This window comes from Muntiacus reevesi, chromosome 5, assembly GCF_963930625.1.
Source record: "Muntiacus reevesi chromosome 5, mMunRee1.1, whole genome shotgun sequence".
In the NCBI taxonomy this organism is placed as follows: domain Eukaryota; kingdom Metazoa; phylum Chordata; class Mammalia; order Artiodactyla; family Cervidae; genus Muntiacus; species Muntiacus reevesi.
Window position 1 is genome coordinate 87,630,945 of NC_089253.1, and position 18,476 is coordinate 87,649,420.

The following is an 18,476-nucleotide window of genomic DNA, read 5'->3' on the forward strand; positions in this document are numbered from 1 at the left end:
AGGACAGAGGCACCCGGCAGGCTACAGTCCATAACGTCACACAGAGTCAGACACAACTGAAGCGACAGTATGTATGCATGCAAGGCAGGTTATGTGCTGTCACTGACTCAGTGCTCTTCTAATGAGACAAGCCCAGTAGGAAGTGAGGAAGCCTTAAGTTTAGAATGTGTGTGGACTTAAATCTCACTTGAAAGTTAGCTACTGTCAGGGCCAGACAAGTGATCCTTCACTACTGAGCAATTTCATGTTCTGAAATGAGCCAAACTCCAGGATCAAAAAGAATTAACTATGAAAACTTTAAATAATTCCATTGTGACATACCAAATATATTTTTAGAAATATGAAAAAAATCTGTACCTTCTGTGCTCGTGCCCTTATTTTTCATCTTTCCCTGTCCTGTCCCACTCCTTTGCTTCATATAAGATTTATGTAGAGATAGGCCTAGGCAAATGCTAAAGTGTATGTTTTAAATCCCATGATAATTATACTGACCTGACAGAGCACGGTTATAATAATCTCCAGAAAGGGTGAAGTGGGCGTGGCCTTCAGGGCTAGTTCTTACATGCTGCAGAAAATTCAGACCTGCAATGAAAGCAAATCTTATTGCAGCGGTGGGGCGGAAACAACCAAAACTTTCTGTTGCTGACACAGCATATTAAAGAGATGTTAGAAAAATAAACACAAAGATGCAGAGGACAGGGAGGGGGGTGGGAGCAAGGGTGATCAACTGTATGGTGATGGAGAGAAACTAAATTTTCGGTAGTGAGCACACTGTAGTGTATACAGAAGTGGAAATATAAGGTTGTACACAAGAAAGCTGTATGTTATAAACTGGTGTTATCATAATAAAAATGAAGACCTGTTGTGCCCAGTCACTTTGGTTGTGTCCAACTTGTTGCAACCCCATGGACTGTAAGCCGCCAGGCTCCTCTGTCCATGGGATTCTCCAGGCAAGAAAACTGGAGTGGGTTATCATTTCCTCCTCCAGGGGATCTTCCTGACCCAGGGATTGAATCTGCATCTCTTAAATCTCCTGCAATTGCAGGCGGTTCTCTATGACTAGCACCACCTGAGAAGCCCAAAGATCTATTAGTTATAATTAATACTAATGATCTTATAGGAGAGCACACAAAAATTTGATATTTTGCTCATCATGGGATTTTTATTTAATAAATTCTGATTTTTAAAAATATTGCATTAAAGTATCATTTATCTTAATCACTGCTTTTCATGGTTGCCCTTTAAATGTTGTGAATGAGGTAAATGCCTCATTTGTCTCCCCACCAATCCCAGCCTCAGCAACCAGGCAACATAAAAAACACATTTTTTCCTGAATATCTGAAAAGAAGGTAGTGTAATGAGAACAGTCATGCTCTCATAAATATTAGCTCAAAATGTTAAGATTACCATAGAAAATTAAAAATTATCTTCTGCAGAAAAGACACGCAAACAGTCAAAATTCCCATTGTTAGTTTTAATCAAGTGGCCCTTTGGTGCCTAGAAACACAGAGAAAAGGAAAACTCCCACACTGTGTAAAAGGTTGAACAAAATCCCCAGAATCGAATTTTCTTTGAAGAGAAAAGTGACTTACAAGATCAAAATGATGGAAAATTAAAAGTAAACACAGAAGTGAGATTTTCCTTTACTCTCTTTAGTAGCTGCATCTAACATGGCTTACAATGATGTGATTGAAGATAAAGCCCTTCTACAGTCGTACCCACTCTGCTGAGGGACAGCTCTCAGATGAACAGGGTTTCTCTTACTATCTGGCCCTATGGAGGAGACAATGGAGTGAGCTTTCTAACAAGCCTCTGTGTTTTTTTAATTTTCAAAAGACATATAGCATGGAAACCCTATTTTCTATGCTTATCTTTTAAATCCCTTTAATAATAGTACTCCCTACAATCTTTGGGCTTCCCTGAAGCCAGAGGTGGCTCAGAGGTACAAAATCCACCTGTCAATGCAGGAGACATGGGTTTGATCCTTGGCTCAGGGAAGATGGCAACCCACTTTCCTGGAGAAGAAAACGAAAATCCACTTTAGTATTCTTGCCTGGGAAATCAAAGGACAAAGGAACCTGGTGGCTGACAGCCATGGGGTCACAAAGAGTTGGACACGACTTAGCAACTAAACAACAACTACAATCTTTAGAGACATGAAAACATAAACAAAATGGAGAGATCAGGAATTATTTAACTAGGGCTGTTTATAGAAAAATGGCTTCCCATGTGGCACATCCCATGTGGCATAGTGGTAAAGAATCCACCTGTCAATGCAAGAGACATAAGAAACGTGTTTGATCCCTGGGTCAGGAAGATCTCCTGGAGGAAGAAATGGCAATCCACTCCAGTATTCGTGCCTGGAAAATTCCATGGACAGAGGAGCCTGGTGGGCTACACTCCATGGGGTCACAGGGAACCAGACACAACTTAGTGATTAAGCACGCACACATGTTAACAGAACAGAAATTTCAACGACAATTTGTTATTCCCAACCCACAGCCTGAAGGCCACATACAGCAAATAAATACATGTCTTTAAAATACAAATAATAGGAAACACATGTAAAACCATTATCTAAATCTCTCCCATGCTAATGCTATTAGGTATGGAAGAGCATGGGTAACATGAAGAAAAGACAGCAGTCGCTGCCGATCTTGGAGATGAACCCAAGGGTTGGGCGATCACTCACGGGAGAAGGTGAGCTCGGCTAGAGGCACGTCGCAGTCCATGCAGTCATCGATAAAGCAGATACACACGCTCTCAGCTTTCATCTCCACGCCCGAGATCAACCGGGCCGGCACCACCCCCTGGCTCTGCTGGCTGTTGGAGGCCAGGGAAAGGGATGTCCGGGGTTCAGCGTTCTTGAACAACCAACTGGCTGCTTTTTTCAGCTGACCTGTAAAGAAATCAAAAGGTGATCAGTTGGACCTGTCCCCACTGCTACTCAAGCAACTCACAGGGGAAACAGAGAAATACATTTGATAGGGACCTACTAGACAGTCCAAGAGAACCTTGATGCCAGATTGTAGTCTCAGACACAACAAGGAAAACGAAGCACAATAATAGGAATCCTGCTTTTTTAGCGAACAGAACAAGGCCCTCTTTACTACACACCTCTACTCAAGTTTACCATATGACCTGGCTCAAAATGCTTGCAGGAAGCCGTCCTTCCTCTACTGTGACATCTGCTGGAGGAGAGGAGGAAAGAGGAATGGAGAGGATCCAAACTTCCAGGTGCCACTTGGTACTCAAGCATTTAATCTTCACTATGTAGTTCTGCATATTTTGATGTGCTGCTTTGTAACCGTTCTCAAAGGTCTTAGGTTGTACATACTTGGTCTTCTCAACCATGTATGTACTGTAAAACTATTAAACAACAGCCCCCTGAACACAATCAGGTTGCCAAAGCTAAAAAAGAACAGAACCGAAAAGCAAAGCAACGCAGCCCCACACTTATAAATTACCAGAGGCCAGTGCATGCAACAGTGGTGGGTGGTTCAGGGCATAGGCTTTGGAGCAAGATGGCCTGGCTTCTGATCCTGCACTGACTAGATATCGGCTCTTGGGCAAGATGCTTGGTCTCTCTCTGCCCGACAGCACCCACTTATAGGACTGCCATGAGGAAGAAACAAGTGAGCACCTGGGAGGTTCTCAGATCAGAACCTGGCATATAACAGAGGCTCTATAAACATTAGTTGGTATTATCGTCTTTATTATTGGTGGAACTAAACCTCAGTTACTAAAGAAACAAAGAGTAACAAAAATCCAAAAGGTTCTTAGAAATTTTTTTAATGTGTTTGAATTGTTAAAGAGTAAAAAAAAAAAAAAAGAAATGTAAACATTAAGGGATATGAAGTTAATTACACCAAAAGCAATGATGATTAGGAAAAAATGAAATTAAAGCACATAAGATAATTAGGCCTACCTTCCAATTGTTTTCAGAGGTAAAGGATAGGTAATGCAAACAATCATGTGATAAGACCACACAAGTGGTCAAAGTTTAACCTGGTACAATTCTTTCAGAAAAAGATTTGTCGACTCAAGTAAAGAGCCTCAAAAAGTATCTATATCCTCTGATCCAGTTTTTACAATACTAAGTCTCACTGGTGGCTCAGCTGGTAAAGAATCTACCACCAATGCGAGAGACCTGGGTTCGATCCCTGGGTTGAGAAGATCCCCTGGAGAAGGGAACAGCTACCCACTCCAGTATTCTGGCCTGGAGAAATCCATGGACTGTATAGTTGGACACAACAGACAGACTTTCACTTTCACTTTCAAGTCTCACTACCAAAGAGGGAGTTCCCTGGTGCTTTACTAAGACTCTGAATGCCCAATGCTGTGGGCCCAGGTTCAATTCCTGGTGAAGGAACTAGATCCTGCATGCTGCAACTAAGACTCCTTATGCCATAACTAAGAGTTTGCAACTAAAAGATCCCACGTGTGACAACTAAAAAGTCCCAAATGCCACATCAAACATCGAAGACACTTTGTACCAAGAGTACAGCCAAATAAACAGATCTGGTGCAGTCAAATAAACAAATAAATTTTTTTTTAAGTCTCACCACCGAAGAAACTAAGAGAGACGTAGACAAAAGTTCATACACAAAAATATTAATAACAGAATTGTGTATAATAATGAAAGAATGAAAAACAACTGAAGAATAAATTATAATACGTCCTCAGATCAATGTAAAAGAATCGTTTACAAATAATTTTAATGACAAGGTATGATGCTGCTAATATTATTATAATTAAATTATATATTTAATATATAATTTACATTATAATAAAATTGTAACTGTAATTCTATAAAGTATTTGCAATACAATCTACCAACATGTAAAAATACCACATGCGAATATATATATATGCATGTGTGTGTGTGTTTGTTGGATACCTGAGCAAACTTTTATTGCACTTTGCTGATACTGCAGTTCTTACAAATTGAAGATTTGTGACAACCCTGTGTCGGGCAAGTCTATCAGCACCATTTTCCCAACAGCATACATGCACTGTTCTTATAGACATAATGGTACTGCACACCCAACGGACTACAATACGATGTGAAAGCAACTTTTATTCACACTGGGAAATAAAAAATTGTGTGTGACTTGCTTGACTGCAGTATTTTCTTTATTTTGGTGGTCTGGAACCAAGTCCCTAAAATCTTCAAGGTACTCCTGTATATAGTACATAGAGAAATAAAAAGGGAGGATATACACCCAAGTATCAAGACTAGGAAAAAATACAGTTTTTGTTGTATCTCTGACTTAAAGACAAGGAGAGCACAGAGGGAGGTGGAGAGGTGGTGTGACACAGTGGAAAGGAAGATGGGCACACCTGGCTTTAAACCCATCCCAGCCCCAAGCTAAAACATAGCCTCAGACAAAACTATCTTACCAAACCATCTGGGTCAGCTTCCCCATCTGAAGTGAGGCTAAGAATGCCACCACCAAGGGAATGAGGATTTGACAAGAAACATGACTAGGCACAGAGGAGCTCGATCAATGGCCAAGTTGATCAGTGTCACCACCATTGCCACTCCCAGTAGCAACAGTGCTAATGTCTACAAGGCACATGCTGTGTGTTTTGCATAGAGTGCTTCTTAGCAACAAAGGACCAAGGGAGGTCTTCTATCCTCACTTGTGCAGGTAAGGAAGCACTGGAACAGAGAGGTCAAACTTGCCCACGTCACTAACAAGGAGCCAGTAGGGGACAACGCAAGGATCTGAAGCCAAGCAGTCGGCTCCAGAGCCCACATTTACGTCCACCATAAAATACTGCATCCCATTATTACTGGCCCAAGATTATATCCAGCCCACAGAAAACCACAGAGGGCTTTCAAAACACACTCCAGTTCACTAAGGCATCCATGGGAGTACGGGAGGAAATGGAAAGATAAACATTATCAAACATTATTGTTTATCAAGATAATAGATAAAGGAAAAAGCCTTATTCAAATTACCTTGACACACCAAGAGAGCTTTGCGGCAGTCATCCATGCTAAACCCCAGCTCCTGCAGTCTAGCCAGCTGTAACTCTACAGGAGGAAATGGTATATATATTTTTATAAGTAATTTAATGTAAATTAACCCACAGACTAGCTGAAGCAAAAAATGAAATCAGAAACTGGTGATTCAGTCATTTCACTTCTATAGGCAAAAATAAGCTTCTAACTGGAAGTTATCAAGTATACCCTGAAGTTTTTAAGTCTTCTCCCTATATTGGCTGTGTTTTAAAAGCTTAAAACTGAAACTCAGTATTATTATCCATATACTTTTGGAAGAAAACAAAGTTTAAAACTAAACCTTATCATTACCCATATCTCTAGAAGAAATGGTAAAAGGAAAAATACTGTAGGTTAGAATAGTTGGTTTGGGGTGTTTCCTTTATTTTTAAAATAAGAATTAGTCATACTTATGACTTAACAATTATACTTAATGACAGACAATTATACCCTGAATAAACGAATTGTGCAAAAGAAAATCTTAAACATTAAGAAGACAGGGAGTTTGGGGGAAGGTTGGACAGGTTTTATGGTTAAATACCTACCCAAGACAGGGTCTAAGGTGTGTCTTGTCCCTTCTCTGACCTCCTCGCCCCCTCGAGAAGCACCGGGAAGGTAGCTGTGAACGGAGCTGGCCTCCAAGGCCGCCGCGTCTGGCACCGCAGCGTTAGCTTGCTCTGGGATGGATTTTGCAATGGCAAGAAACAGCTGAACATCATTATAGGAGAGTCTGATATCCAGGGCCTGTAACTGAATCTAACAAGATTTAAAAGGTGGCAGTTTTTAAAGCTGCAGTGGCTTCTGTGTCCACACCTCTCAGAGGTACCACTCTAATTCTGGTTCTAGAAATACAACAGACACGTCCTCATTTTGAAGACTGGGGAGACCTTGACATCAAGCACGAATAGCCATGAGGTAAGTTGTCTCAGATGTGAGGTCCAATGTCACAAAACTGTACCAAACAAAAAATACTAAGCAGGCAAAATTACTAGAGCACTTAATATTTCTTACAAGTATATATAATCATCAAAGCAGAGAATCAGAGGAGGGCAATCCTTGCCTCCTCCAGAGCCAATTAGTAACACTCGGTTAATCCATTTTGCTTTGATCTATTTAGTTTTTTAAATTTCTGAAGCCAACTGACCGCCCTACAAAATTTCTCTCTCCTTTATTCAAACAGAGCCTTAAATGAGTCAAGTTCTATACTAGTATTTCTGAAAATCTGGTGTTCTTCAGTCGTGAGCAATTCAGCTACCAGTGGAAAAAGCTGTACAGACACCAACACAAGACCACTTTAAAATGGAATGTCTGCTTGAAGTCTGGGTATACTACTTTATTTATTACTTACTTTTATCTTTCTTTTTTTGAAGCCCCAAAATCAGAATGGCTTTTCTCTTTCAAACCTCCTACAGTTCAAATGGATTATGAATTAATTACTCCCTCTCTACCAAAGAAATAAAACATCCAAGTCTTAACCGGTTCTGGCCTGGCTTCACCTGCTCTGCTTCCCCTCTCCCTCCTCCTCACGTCCCCAGACTTCCTGCAGTGAGACCTCCCTCAGTCTCAGCTCTGCTGGGCCACTTCTACCCCTGACTTTGCTGCTTCCTAATTCAGAACTGCTCTCCTTCTTAGCCTATTTACATCCTACTTCCCCTGATCAGACTCTTCTTTTGTTTCACTCACAATCAATATCCCTAACTATGTTGAACTCTGCTTTCTATACACTTTCATTGAACTTCAAGATCATACCAGACAATCAAAAGGTCTTTCATCCTCCACAAGACTGAAAGATCTTCTAGGGCAGAGACAACGTCATATGTATTTTGTATTTGCTGAAGTAATGGAACTGTTGCTGAGTCTGGCAGAGCAAATAAGTAGTTCAAGTAAAGGGAAGTGTTTGGGAGAGTCTCAGTGTGTTATCCAGACTTGTCATCATTACCTCTAAGATGGGAGGAAAATCTTCGCTATTGAATGCATCCATCAATCCAGAACTATTCTGGTAAGAAGAATTTCCCACCAGCTCCACATGAATTTGTACTGGATCGACGATTGAAAGAGCTGTGTCGTGTTCATTCCCTAGTCGGCACGAAAACACCTAGAGGATGAAATGAAATATGGCGTGAATTAATGTCTGATTTAGGAAGTCTCACTACCAGAAGAAAACGGGGCCATCTCAGAAGCCATCAGTCCTCTCCTATAAAAGACCCGTAACAACCACTGAAATGAACACTGTGAAGAGTGAGGCTGATGCCCTCACCCGCTGCCAGCAGTACAGTGCTTCACCCGTGGGAAAAGCAGTCTGGCAATACATAACAAGAAACTTAAAAATCTCACACCCTTTGATCCAATAATCCTACTCTTGCTGGGAACTAGGCCAAGGAAGTAATCAAAATAGAGAAAAATTCTCCGAATCATCATTTAACACTAAACAAACAAAAAAAATTAAGAGAATCAATGTTTTCAAGATACTCCCCATCTACTAAGCAGACTGTTTTGCAGCCATTTAAAAGTAACAGTTTAAAAGACTACCTAGAAAGGTAGGAAAACAGTTACAATACCGGTTGTGAAAAAGCAGCCCAATCAAAATAACATTACGCCAAAACTATAGGAGAAGAAACACATCAAAATGTCAAGACAGATTATGTAGGTGAGATAGGTGGCGATAAGTGGTTTTTCCCACCCCTTGCCTAATTTCATGTAATATTGTTGTTACTATCATAAGTGAAAATAAATATATTAATCACTGAAGCTATGTGAAAGGTACATAGGGGTTCCTTATATTGTTCTGTTTACTTTGTGTATGTTTGAGATGTTCTAATAAAAATAAAATAAAACATGTTTATGGGGAGAGAATAGGGACGTAGGACACCCATTCCAGGACCACATTATGCTGCATGCTCGGCAAGAGCAGAGGAGGAAGAAAAAAGCACTGCTTTAGTCTCCCGAGCTGCTTCCTCTTTTCTGGCATTTTCTAAAGAAGGAAAAAGAAAGTGAAGTTGCTCAGTCTTGTCCAACTCTTTGCAACCCCATGGACTGTAGCTTACCAGGCTCCTCCATCCATGGGATTTTCCAGGCAAGAATACTGGAGTGGGTTGCCATTTCCTTCTCCAGGGGATCTTCCCAACCCAGGGTTCAAACCTGGGTCTCCTGCACTGCAGGCAGACTCTTTACCGTCTGAACTACCAGGGAAGCCTGGCATTTTCTAGAGCTATTGAAAAGCATGTGACACCAAGGTCCTCTGCTGTATTCAACATTAATTCATTTTGCCTTCTTTACAAATTCTCCCCCAAGGATGTATTAGGGTAGTCTTAAAATTCAGATCCAACTGTGCCACCTTAAGAACAAGACTGAAAAGAGTTTCCAGGAAGCTCGAATATTTTGCCATGGAGTTTTTCTAAGATTCTGGAGCAGGAAAGTTCCATTTTCCTTTTTTCTTTCCGGGCTTCTGCTACACAAAACCCAATTGTATCTGACAGTTCATTAATCAATCACCAAACTCTCGTTCAAAGCTGGTATTGTGGAGGCTTGGAAAGCAGACGAACTGCAATTTCAGGACCAAGTCACATCGCACTAGCAGGCAAATCCTTCCTCTCACACTGAGGTTCCTTTACATGAGAGATACAAGTGGTAGGGAAGTAAAATTTCCAGACAGGTTTTATTCAACTATTTCTGACCAGAAAAAAAAGTACCATCTGCTGCTGAGGGTGAAAACAGTTTTTGTTCCCTTAACCTCTGAAATACCACTGGAAAGAACTGGGCATGAAAAAGTTTAATCATAAATGGGAAGCAAATGATGAGTAACTCTGACCAAATATTCTAGTATTCTAACAAGAAGAATATTAGTGGAGATCAGTGACTTAAGAATATTTGCCAGAGGAGATAGTAATCTGCCTCATTTCTTCTTCTGTCTCCTTTCTCCTTCTGTCTCCACATATCCTGGCTTAAGAAAAGACAAAGCAATTTTTGCATAATATTGTAGAATGTAATCTTCTGGCTACAAAAGCCATCCCAATGCAAATTATCTCCTTCATGAGACTGAATCAGAGCCGTGAGCATCACAATTAGAGATTCAGCCCTTGAGGTCAGGTCCGACTCTCCAGAGGTGCCCTTTAATAGATCAGATATTCCTAGAAGGATAACATGGAAAGTCCCTAACACTTTAGTATCACGTTTCTATAACCAGAAAGCTCTAGGTCTTCTCGAGGACAAGCACTCAATGTGCGGAAGGGGATGCAGGAGAAACAAGGACCCCTTCCTCACCCTCACAAATTAGCCAGGGCCTAGACCCATAGAACCAGGAGGACATGACAAGGAGCCTGTTGGGGAAAGGGGGATTGAAAGAGCTTCCTTGAATGTTCTGAGGAAGGCTGGGTCTAAGAGAAAGAGGTACAGTCCCTCCACACATTCACAGCCTGACCCTGGGGGCCTGAATTCACACATTAGAATAACCTGGTAGATGTGAGGAGAAAATGAAGAGAAGAGGGCAAGGGTCCTCTGGTCCCATTGATTATCACCCTGAAAGAAAGTTTAGGAGGTAAAATTATTCTCCAGATGCTTTTCTCTTAAGCCAAACATTGAGTGCTTCAATCAACACAAAGACTTCTTACCTCAATACCAAACAAACTTCCTGAAAAGGGCCGATCGACAAATCGGGGCTTGTAGGTGAGCACAGTAGTGCCTTTGAGAATGATGGCATTGGTATCGAAGCAGGATACATCTTCAACGACCACAAACTCTGTGCCTAGAAAGAACAATATCGTCAACTAGGGCAAGGTTGGAAAGTGAAAGCAGCAGATGTCGTAAACCAGACAGCACATTTACTGGGTCGGGGGCTGATAGGTCAGCCAGAGAGATCGGATGTCCAGGATGTCTGTCGACATTCTGCTGACACCCTGAGCAGGTCCTGCAGATCTGGCCAGGCGCAGCTGAGCCAACAGAGCACTGCACAGACATAAGACCGGGGCACACTTTCTCTCTTTAGAATGTAGTTGTATGCTAGGTCTCCTGGGAGGCAAAACAGACACTAAGAAGCTCAGGAAACCACCCCTTCTCCAAGCGACTAATTGTTTTAAATTCCCAGGAAGAATATTCAGATACTGATGTTGGTCAGGCAGCAAAGAGCAACAGGTCATAACTGTGTAAATGTTCAGGGTTGTTTACAAAGAATGTGGACCACTTTCTTTGCTTTTTAAATTGGTAGACATAGACAGTTTTCTATTCATCTGGACATGGATATGGCAAATTTACTTTTTGTTCTCATCAAAAAACATGTATAAATTGAACTTTTGAAACTAAATCTATTTTAAATGCCATGAGCTATCCAGATTCTTTCAAATCACTGTGCAGGACATAGGATATATCACAAACATAACAATAAATACACATATATGTACAGATGTGCTATGAGAGTCTACTAGTTAACAGAAACCATGGTAAATCTGTTTATAAAGGAAAATATTCTTTTTGTAAAGCCAGCACCAATCCCCTCATTTATTTATCTTCTAAACTGAGATTTTTCACATATCACCTTTGCCTAAACTCAGTAAGGCACATCTGTTGGGGCCCTGGAGATCAAACAGAAAATTGAAGCCAGATTTAACACTGAGAAAAAAGATCATTGCCCAGGTGGGTACTCAGGCCAGGCACATGCATTAGAGGGGGTCAGAGGAGAGGGACTAGATCTTGTAGCCTTCACTGAGGACCAGGCAACTCCCATCTGAAAACAGAGGTCAAGAAAGTCAACAGCTGTTAGTCTGCAAATTGTGGAAACACGTAAGTGTTCATGTCAAAATGCAGAGGCAACAGAAAAGTCATACTGTAAGACACAAAATTAGCCTAAAATCGAAACCAAGAATCAGTGACTCACAACTACATACACTTACCTGTTACGTTGACCTTGACCTCCAGGTGCCTTTCGGTGGACACAGGAAGGGAAGACCGCTTGGTAACTACTCCACTTTTCACAGTTTTGGGCATTACAGCAGATTCGCTGCTCGAGTTACGGTGGCGAGAAGGAGTAACTTTAGTTGGCTTCTTAATATCACTGGAGGTATGGAGAAAATCGTGCACCAGCAGCAGCCAGTCAAATATGAGAAACACACGGAGATTGTTGAGAACAACTGTGAAACAGGAGGAATCCTTTGTAGACCTACAAGAAAGAAGATCATAAAAATAAAATAGGAAAAGAGGAACATGACATTTCACTAACCTGCAAATATATCACTCAATTTGGGCAGGTGATACTCTAGCATTTTCTTTTTTTTTTATTTTATTTATTTATTTATGGCTGTACTGGGTGTTTGCTGCTGTGTGGGCGTTTCTCTAGTTGCGGCAAGCAGGGGCTACTCTCTAGTTGCAGTGCTTGGGTTTCTCATTGTGGGGGTTTCTCGTGTTGTGGAGCATGGGCTCTAGGGCACATAGGCTTCCATAGTTGCAACACGTGGGCTCGATAGTTGAGGCTCCTGGGCTCTAGAGCACAGACTCAATAACTGTGGTACACAGGCTTAGCTGCTCTGCACCATGTATGATCTTCCCAGATCAGGGATCAAACTCATGTCTCCTGCATTGGCAGGTGGATTCTTTACCACTGAGCCACTAGGGAAGCCCTCCAGCATCTTCTAAACTAAGCTTTGAATATCAATAAACTCTGACCCCGAGTCTAATAAAACATTCAGTATGTTTTCAAAAGTCAATCATATTTTTAAACAAGAAGGAATGTATTATAAGAAAGCAGTAGCAAGTATGTCATCCTGCAGTTCTCAGACATCCCCATCTCAGGTTCTTCCATCCCCTAGGAATCATCTGGCGATGTCTGGAGACATTTTTATCACAAGAGAAGGGGTTCCTATAGGTATCTTGTGGGTAGAAATCAGGGATGCAGCTAAACAACCCATAATTTACAGGACAGCCTTCACAACACGGAATGATCTAACCTACAATGTCACCAGTGCTGAGTTTGAGAAATCCTGGTGTGGTAGAAAAAGCATGGGCTTAAATTGTGTCACTTAAAAGCTGTGTTATCTTGGGTAAGTTATCTACCCTCTCTGAGCCTCTTTCCTCACTTTTTAAAAAAATTTTATCGGAGTATAGCTGATTTCCTTATCCAGGGATCTTCCTGTCCCAGGGCTCGAACTTGCATCTCCTGCATCAGTAGACAGATTCTTTACCACTGAGTCGTCAGCAGGTTCAACCCTTGGGTCAGGAAGATCTCCTGGAGAAGTAAACAGCAACACACTTTAGTATGCTTCTCTGGAAAATCCCACAGAGAGGCATGGTGGTTTACAGTCCATGGGGCAAAAGAGTCGGACCTGACTTAGTGGGACGACTTAGCAACTAAAGAACAATAACAAAATAGTTGATTTATATTATGTTAGTTTCTGCTGTAGAACAAAGTGAATCAGTTATACATATATCCACTCTCTTTTTTAAGATTCTTCTCCCATATAGGTCATTACAAAGTACTGAGTAGAGTTCCCTGTGCTGTACAGTAAGTCCTCACTAGTTACCTATTTTATATACAGAAGTGTGTACCTATCAATCTCAATCTCCCAATTTACCACTCCTCCCCTTTTACCCTGGTAACAAGACAATTGTTTTCTACATCTGTGACTCTATTTTTGTTTTCCAAATAAGTTCATTTGTACCATTTTTTTTAGATGCCACATATAAATAACATCATATATTTATCTTTCTGTTTTCTCACTTATAAACTGAGCAATAATAAAACAGCAAGAGAGAAAGCACCAGGCACATATCAAGTCTGATAAATGTCAGTTCTCTCCACTACAGGCTGTTTCTACAAGATCAGCGAGGCAGGTACTCTTTCTTCAATGTCTAAGATCACTTCTTTATAAACATCAAATTCACATACTAGTACATGATGGTTTCTCTAGCTGGAACTAGCCTGAGACCCCAGATGGTTTAGCCAGAGGGAGGACAAGTAAGATGATGTTTACTGTGGCTGATACCCCAAGCACCCTAGAAGGAGAGCTGCAGGAGAGGGGGAGGGGGTACTGGTTTCATTGCCACCATTACCCTCAAGTCTGTATTTGAGGTGAAAACCCTAGAAGGACTCTCAGGCCTGGCTTCGAGCCATGGTGTGGTCAGGGCCTTATCCAGGCACTGTCAGTATATTAGTGGGCAGAGATGGCTAAGACAAGAAAAATGGGCAGGGACACCCCTATAGATTTTGGGGCTGAATTTTGTTCTGTGAGCCCAAAATCGATTCTGGGGCTCTGGCTACTACACATTCCTGCTTCACGGCTCTAAAAGGGGCTTCTATTCAGGAAAAGTTGACTCGGAGATTTTTTTTTTTTTAAGGCTAGCTTCTCTAGTCTCTTGTTTCTCCTAAACCTGGCTCACTGCCCCTAGAAAAAGGGCACTGTAGTGCATGTCTCCTTCATACAGACACAGTATTTTTCACAGAAACACTTTACCCTTTTGTAATAGAGAAAAAATGTTGCCCTCAGTAAAATTTTTCCACCCCATTTTGAACACAGATCGTCAGCGCTATGAACTAACTGGAAAGTCAAAATATGTCTGATCCCTTTTCTGGAAAATATTTCAAGCCTTTAAACACTGTAAAGTGATTTATATTTGACACACAAAATCCCAACAGAAGAGCAATTCTTCTTGAGACACAGAAACGTTCACAAGTTCCAATCAAGAGAGCACTTTAACCCTCTCACTAACAACGGTATTTCTGTTAGCAAGAACCAAGGTGGACGATTTTATTATTAGCCTCTGAGAAATTATACACCTTTAGTATATAAATTTATTGATATTTTAAGGCTTCTTTTATATTAAAAATATAATAGGTGGGACAACTAGTTGATATTGAGAAAGCCAGTTCAATAACAAAGCAAACCGAAAAAAGAAACTGTTTCAGCAGATGGACCAAATGTATGCAAGCCTCCTGTTCAAATAAACATCATCTTCCAACAAAGACACTGCAAGTCACAGCCAGCTTATCATCTGACTGCAATCAGCCCAGTCACTAAAATGTGGTGGGCTTGACAACTGTTAGACAAGACACAGGCTTTAAAATCAGAGGCCCAAGCCTGAGTTATGACTACTTCACTTACTGACTATGTGATCTCAGAAGAGTTACTTAACCCCATCCAAGGTTCTATGCCTATATCTGTAAAATGGGGAAGAAGTCACCCACTGGACAAACTCGTGAGAATTAAGTTAAAGGCAAGTAAAGTGCCTGACCCTTGGTAAGGCTCAGTAAGAGGCAACTAGCATTCCCATTACTAAACTGTTTTAAAGTTCATGCAAGGCCTTCCCTGACAGTACAGTAAAGAAGAATCCACCTGCCAATGCAGGGTACACGGTTCGATCCCTGATCCAGAAAGATTCTACATGCCACATGACAACGAAGCTCGTGCACCACAACTACTGAGCTTATGCCCTAGAGCTGGTGAGCCACAACTACTGAACCCCTGTGCTTCAACTACTGAAGCCCATATGCCTACAGCCCGTGTTTCACAACAAGAGAAGCCACCGCAATGAGAAGCCCACTCACTGCGATGAAGAGTAGCTAGCCCTAGAGCAACCACTAGCCCCAACGGCAGCTAAAGAAAGCCCATACACAGCAATGAAGACCCAGTGCAACCAAAAATAAAATAATTAATACACTTTTTTAAAAGCTCATGCAAAAGTTTAAATATCTAATTAGGCAGAATTCCTAAACGCATATGGAGATCACGACCCCTCCCTAGGAAAACTCAACCCTGAGGAATTCACTGAACAGCACACTGAAATGTCACACGTGTGCAAATGAAAGTACAATTTTAGTAAGGTTTTTTTTTCCTCTCTTGTCTAACCAATAAGTTTTCCCCAGCCTTTTTACTTACTGGTTTATATATTTACAACTTATTCAATGACATTAAGCACTAATAGAATGAAACTGACATCAGTTCCAAAGGTCACCTTTTGAATTTCTATCGATCGTACCTAATTTTTCAGTTTTCAGGTCTATGCCCACTTAGTCAAAAAATTTTACAGTAGTGTATCATAAAGTAACATAAGCTACATCAGGAATAATTGTAACAGCTCCCATCTATGCCAAGCAGTAGCCAGAATATCTTGTTTCATTATATGTTGGTGTTGTTCAGTTGCTAAATCGTGTCCAACTCTTTTCAACCCCATGGACTAAGTATGCCAGGCTCCTCTATCCTTCACTATCTCCCAGAGTTTGCTCAAATTCATGTCCATTGAATCATGATGTTACCTAACCATCTTATCCTCTGCCTCCCCCTTCACCTTTAGCCTTCAATCTTTCCCAGCATCAGGATCTCTTCCAGTGAGTTGCCTCTTGGCATCAGATAGCCAAAGTATACTGAAGCTACAGTTTCAGCATCAGTCCTTCCAATGAATATTTAGAGCTGATTTCCTTTAGGATTGACTAGTTTGATCTCCTTGATGTTCAAGAGGCTCTCAAGAGTCTTCTCCAGCATCACAATTCAAAAGTTCTTTGTTGCCCAGCCTTCTTTAGGGTCCAATTCTCACATCCATACATGACTACTGGAAAAACCATAGCTTTGACTACACAGATTTTTGTCGGCAAAGTGATGTTTAATTATTGTTGTTGTTCAGTCGCCCAATCATGTCCAACTCTTTGTGACCCCATGGACTGTAGAATACCAGGCTCCTCTGTCCACCACTATCTCCCAGAGTTTGCCCAAATTCATGTCCACTGAGTCAGTGATGTCATCCAACCATCTCATCCTGTTATCCCCTTCTCCTCTTGCTCTCATTCTTTCCCAGCATCAAGGTCTTTTCCAGTCAGTCAGTTGTTCACATCAGATGACCAAAACACTGGAGCTTCAGCTTCAGCATCAGTTCTTCCAATGAATATTCAGGGTTGATTTCCCTTAAAATTGACTGGTTTGATCACCTTGCTGTTCAAGGGACTTTCAAGAGTCTTCTCCAGCACCACAATTTGAAGGCATCGATTCTTTGGCACTCTGTCTTTTATCACCTCCTTCCTATGAGGTAGGTACAGTAACTCTTTCCTATTTTATAGTAGATGAAAATGCAGGTGAAAGAGATGAAAAAACTTGTCCTTGGACACATTACTAGGAAGTGGTAGATGAAGGTTTTGAGCCCAGATCTATGTGATCCCAAAAGCTGCGCTCTTTTCACACACAACAGTGCCTCCCATAATGCCAGGAAGAAAAACATAATCTAGTTCAAGGAGGCTAAAGCTTGTTTTATATGGAGAAGTCAGTCATTAAGACATGCACAGATAACCCGATAATGTAACACCACATCCCTTCTATCATTTCTATAGACCAAGAGACGTTTTTCCCCTTAAATGAGTATAATGTCTTCCTGCCCCAAGTCGCTTTACATATTAAAAGTCTACAGCTGATGGGGGTGCTTCCCAGGTGGCACAGTGGAAAAGAATCCACCTACCAATACAGGAGATGCAGGTTCAGTCCCTAGGATGGGAAGATCTCCTGGAGGAGAAAACGGCAACCCACTCCAGTATTCTTGCCAAGAGAATCCCACGGAGAGTGGAGCCTGGCAGGGTACAGTCCATGGGGTCGCAAAGAGCTGGACACAACTTGGCAACTGGGCAGGCACACACACACACACACACACACACACACACACACACACACATCCGATAGGGAGGCTGATTTTAAGAATCTGGTTTAATCCTAACTATTTTCCTTAAGGCAACAGAGACATCTTTTGGCCAGTCAGTGAAACTGCATGGTTATTAACATACAGTACACTGCACTGATAAGCCATTATTTATTTCTCAAAGATGGCTCAGTCTTTTGATGCTCTAAAGCCTACATGGTGTTGGCCCACAGGCCACAACAGGGTATTTCATGATAAAGAAAGGCAAAGTCAAGGTCTGGATCTCCCACCTGAAGTGCAGTTCGATCTGAATGGAGCCTTGGGTGGTGCTGCTGCTTTTAGAGGGCTGAAAGATGCAGGTGAACACATTGGTCACACCAGGACTGGTCTTCTGCCCAGCAGAGCGGGTGTCAAAAGCCATCATGGAATGGGAAACCAAGTTAACGGACTTGGTTTGGTTGGAAAAGCTCTCATAGAGCAGTTTACACTTCTTGAAGTCAAATCTATGGGAGAAAGCAGACAAGATGTTGAATGCTTCCATTTTACAAAATTACATATGTTTAAGGATAAAAGAACAAAATCATAAATATGCTTAAGTTCTATGAAGGAGATAACTTCACTCAGATCTGTCACTGATTTTAACAGTCTCCACAAAATGGATCGAAGTCTCACTTTGCCTTGTACCTTCTTTCCATTTCTAAGGAGATACTCTTGTCCATGGGAACTTCATGGGGAATAACCTACCACATATTTGTTGCATGCTTGGTTCGTTAGCATTCTCATTTCTCACCTAAGTTTAGTAAGACTATATATTCGTAATAATCCCCAAGGGTGAGGGTCCCTTTAGTCCTTCATCTGTCAACTCCTGGCC

At 41.4% G+C, this 18,476-nt stretch overlaps 1 protein-coding gene across 2 annotated transcripts in view; it reads right to left on the minus strand.

The window, feature by feature from the left end:
• The window catches only part of VPS13D (vacuolar protein sorting 13 homolog D), a 265,793-nt gene that overhangs the window by 175,323 nt on the left and 71,994 nt on the right, over nucleotides 1–18,476 (minus strand). For both annotated transcript variants that reach the window (XM_065935730.1, XM_065935729.1), the window contains exons 30-37: nucleotides 17,896–18,108; nucleotides 11,893–12,158; nucleotides 10,618–10,751; nucleotides 7,950–8,105; nucleotides 6,556–6,766; nucleotides 5,969–6,043; nucleotides 2,693–2,899; nucleotides 493–582 (exon numbers count right to left, since the gene is read on the minus strand). In XM_065935730.1, coding sequence (XP_065791802.1) covers nucleotides 493–582; nucleotides 2,693–2,899; nucleotides 5,969–6,043; nucleotides 6,556–6,766; nucleotides 7,950–8,105; nucleotides 10,618–10,751; nucleotides 11,893–12,158; nucleotides 17,896–18,108 — 1,352 coding nt within the window. The remainder of the gene's footprint in view (nucleotides 1–492; nucleotides 583–2,692; nucleotides 2,900–5,968; nucleotides 6,044–6,555; nucleotides 6,767–7,949; nucleotides 8,106–10,617; nucleotides 10,752–11,892; nucleotides 12,159–17,895; nucleotides 18,109–18,476) is intronic.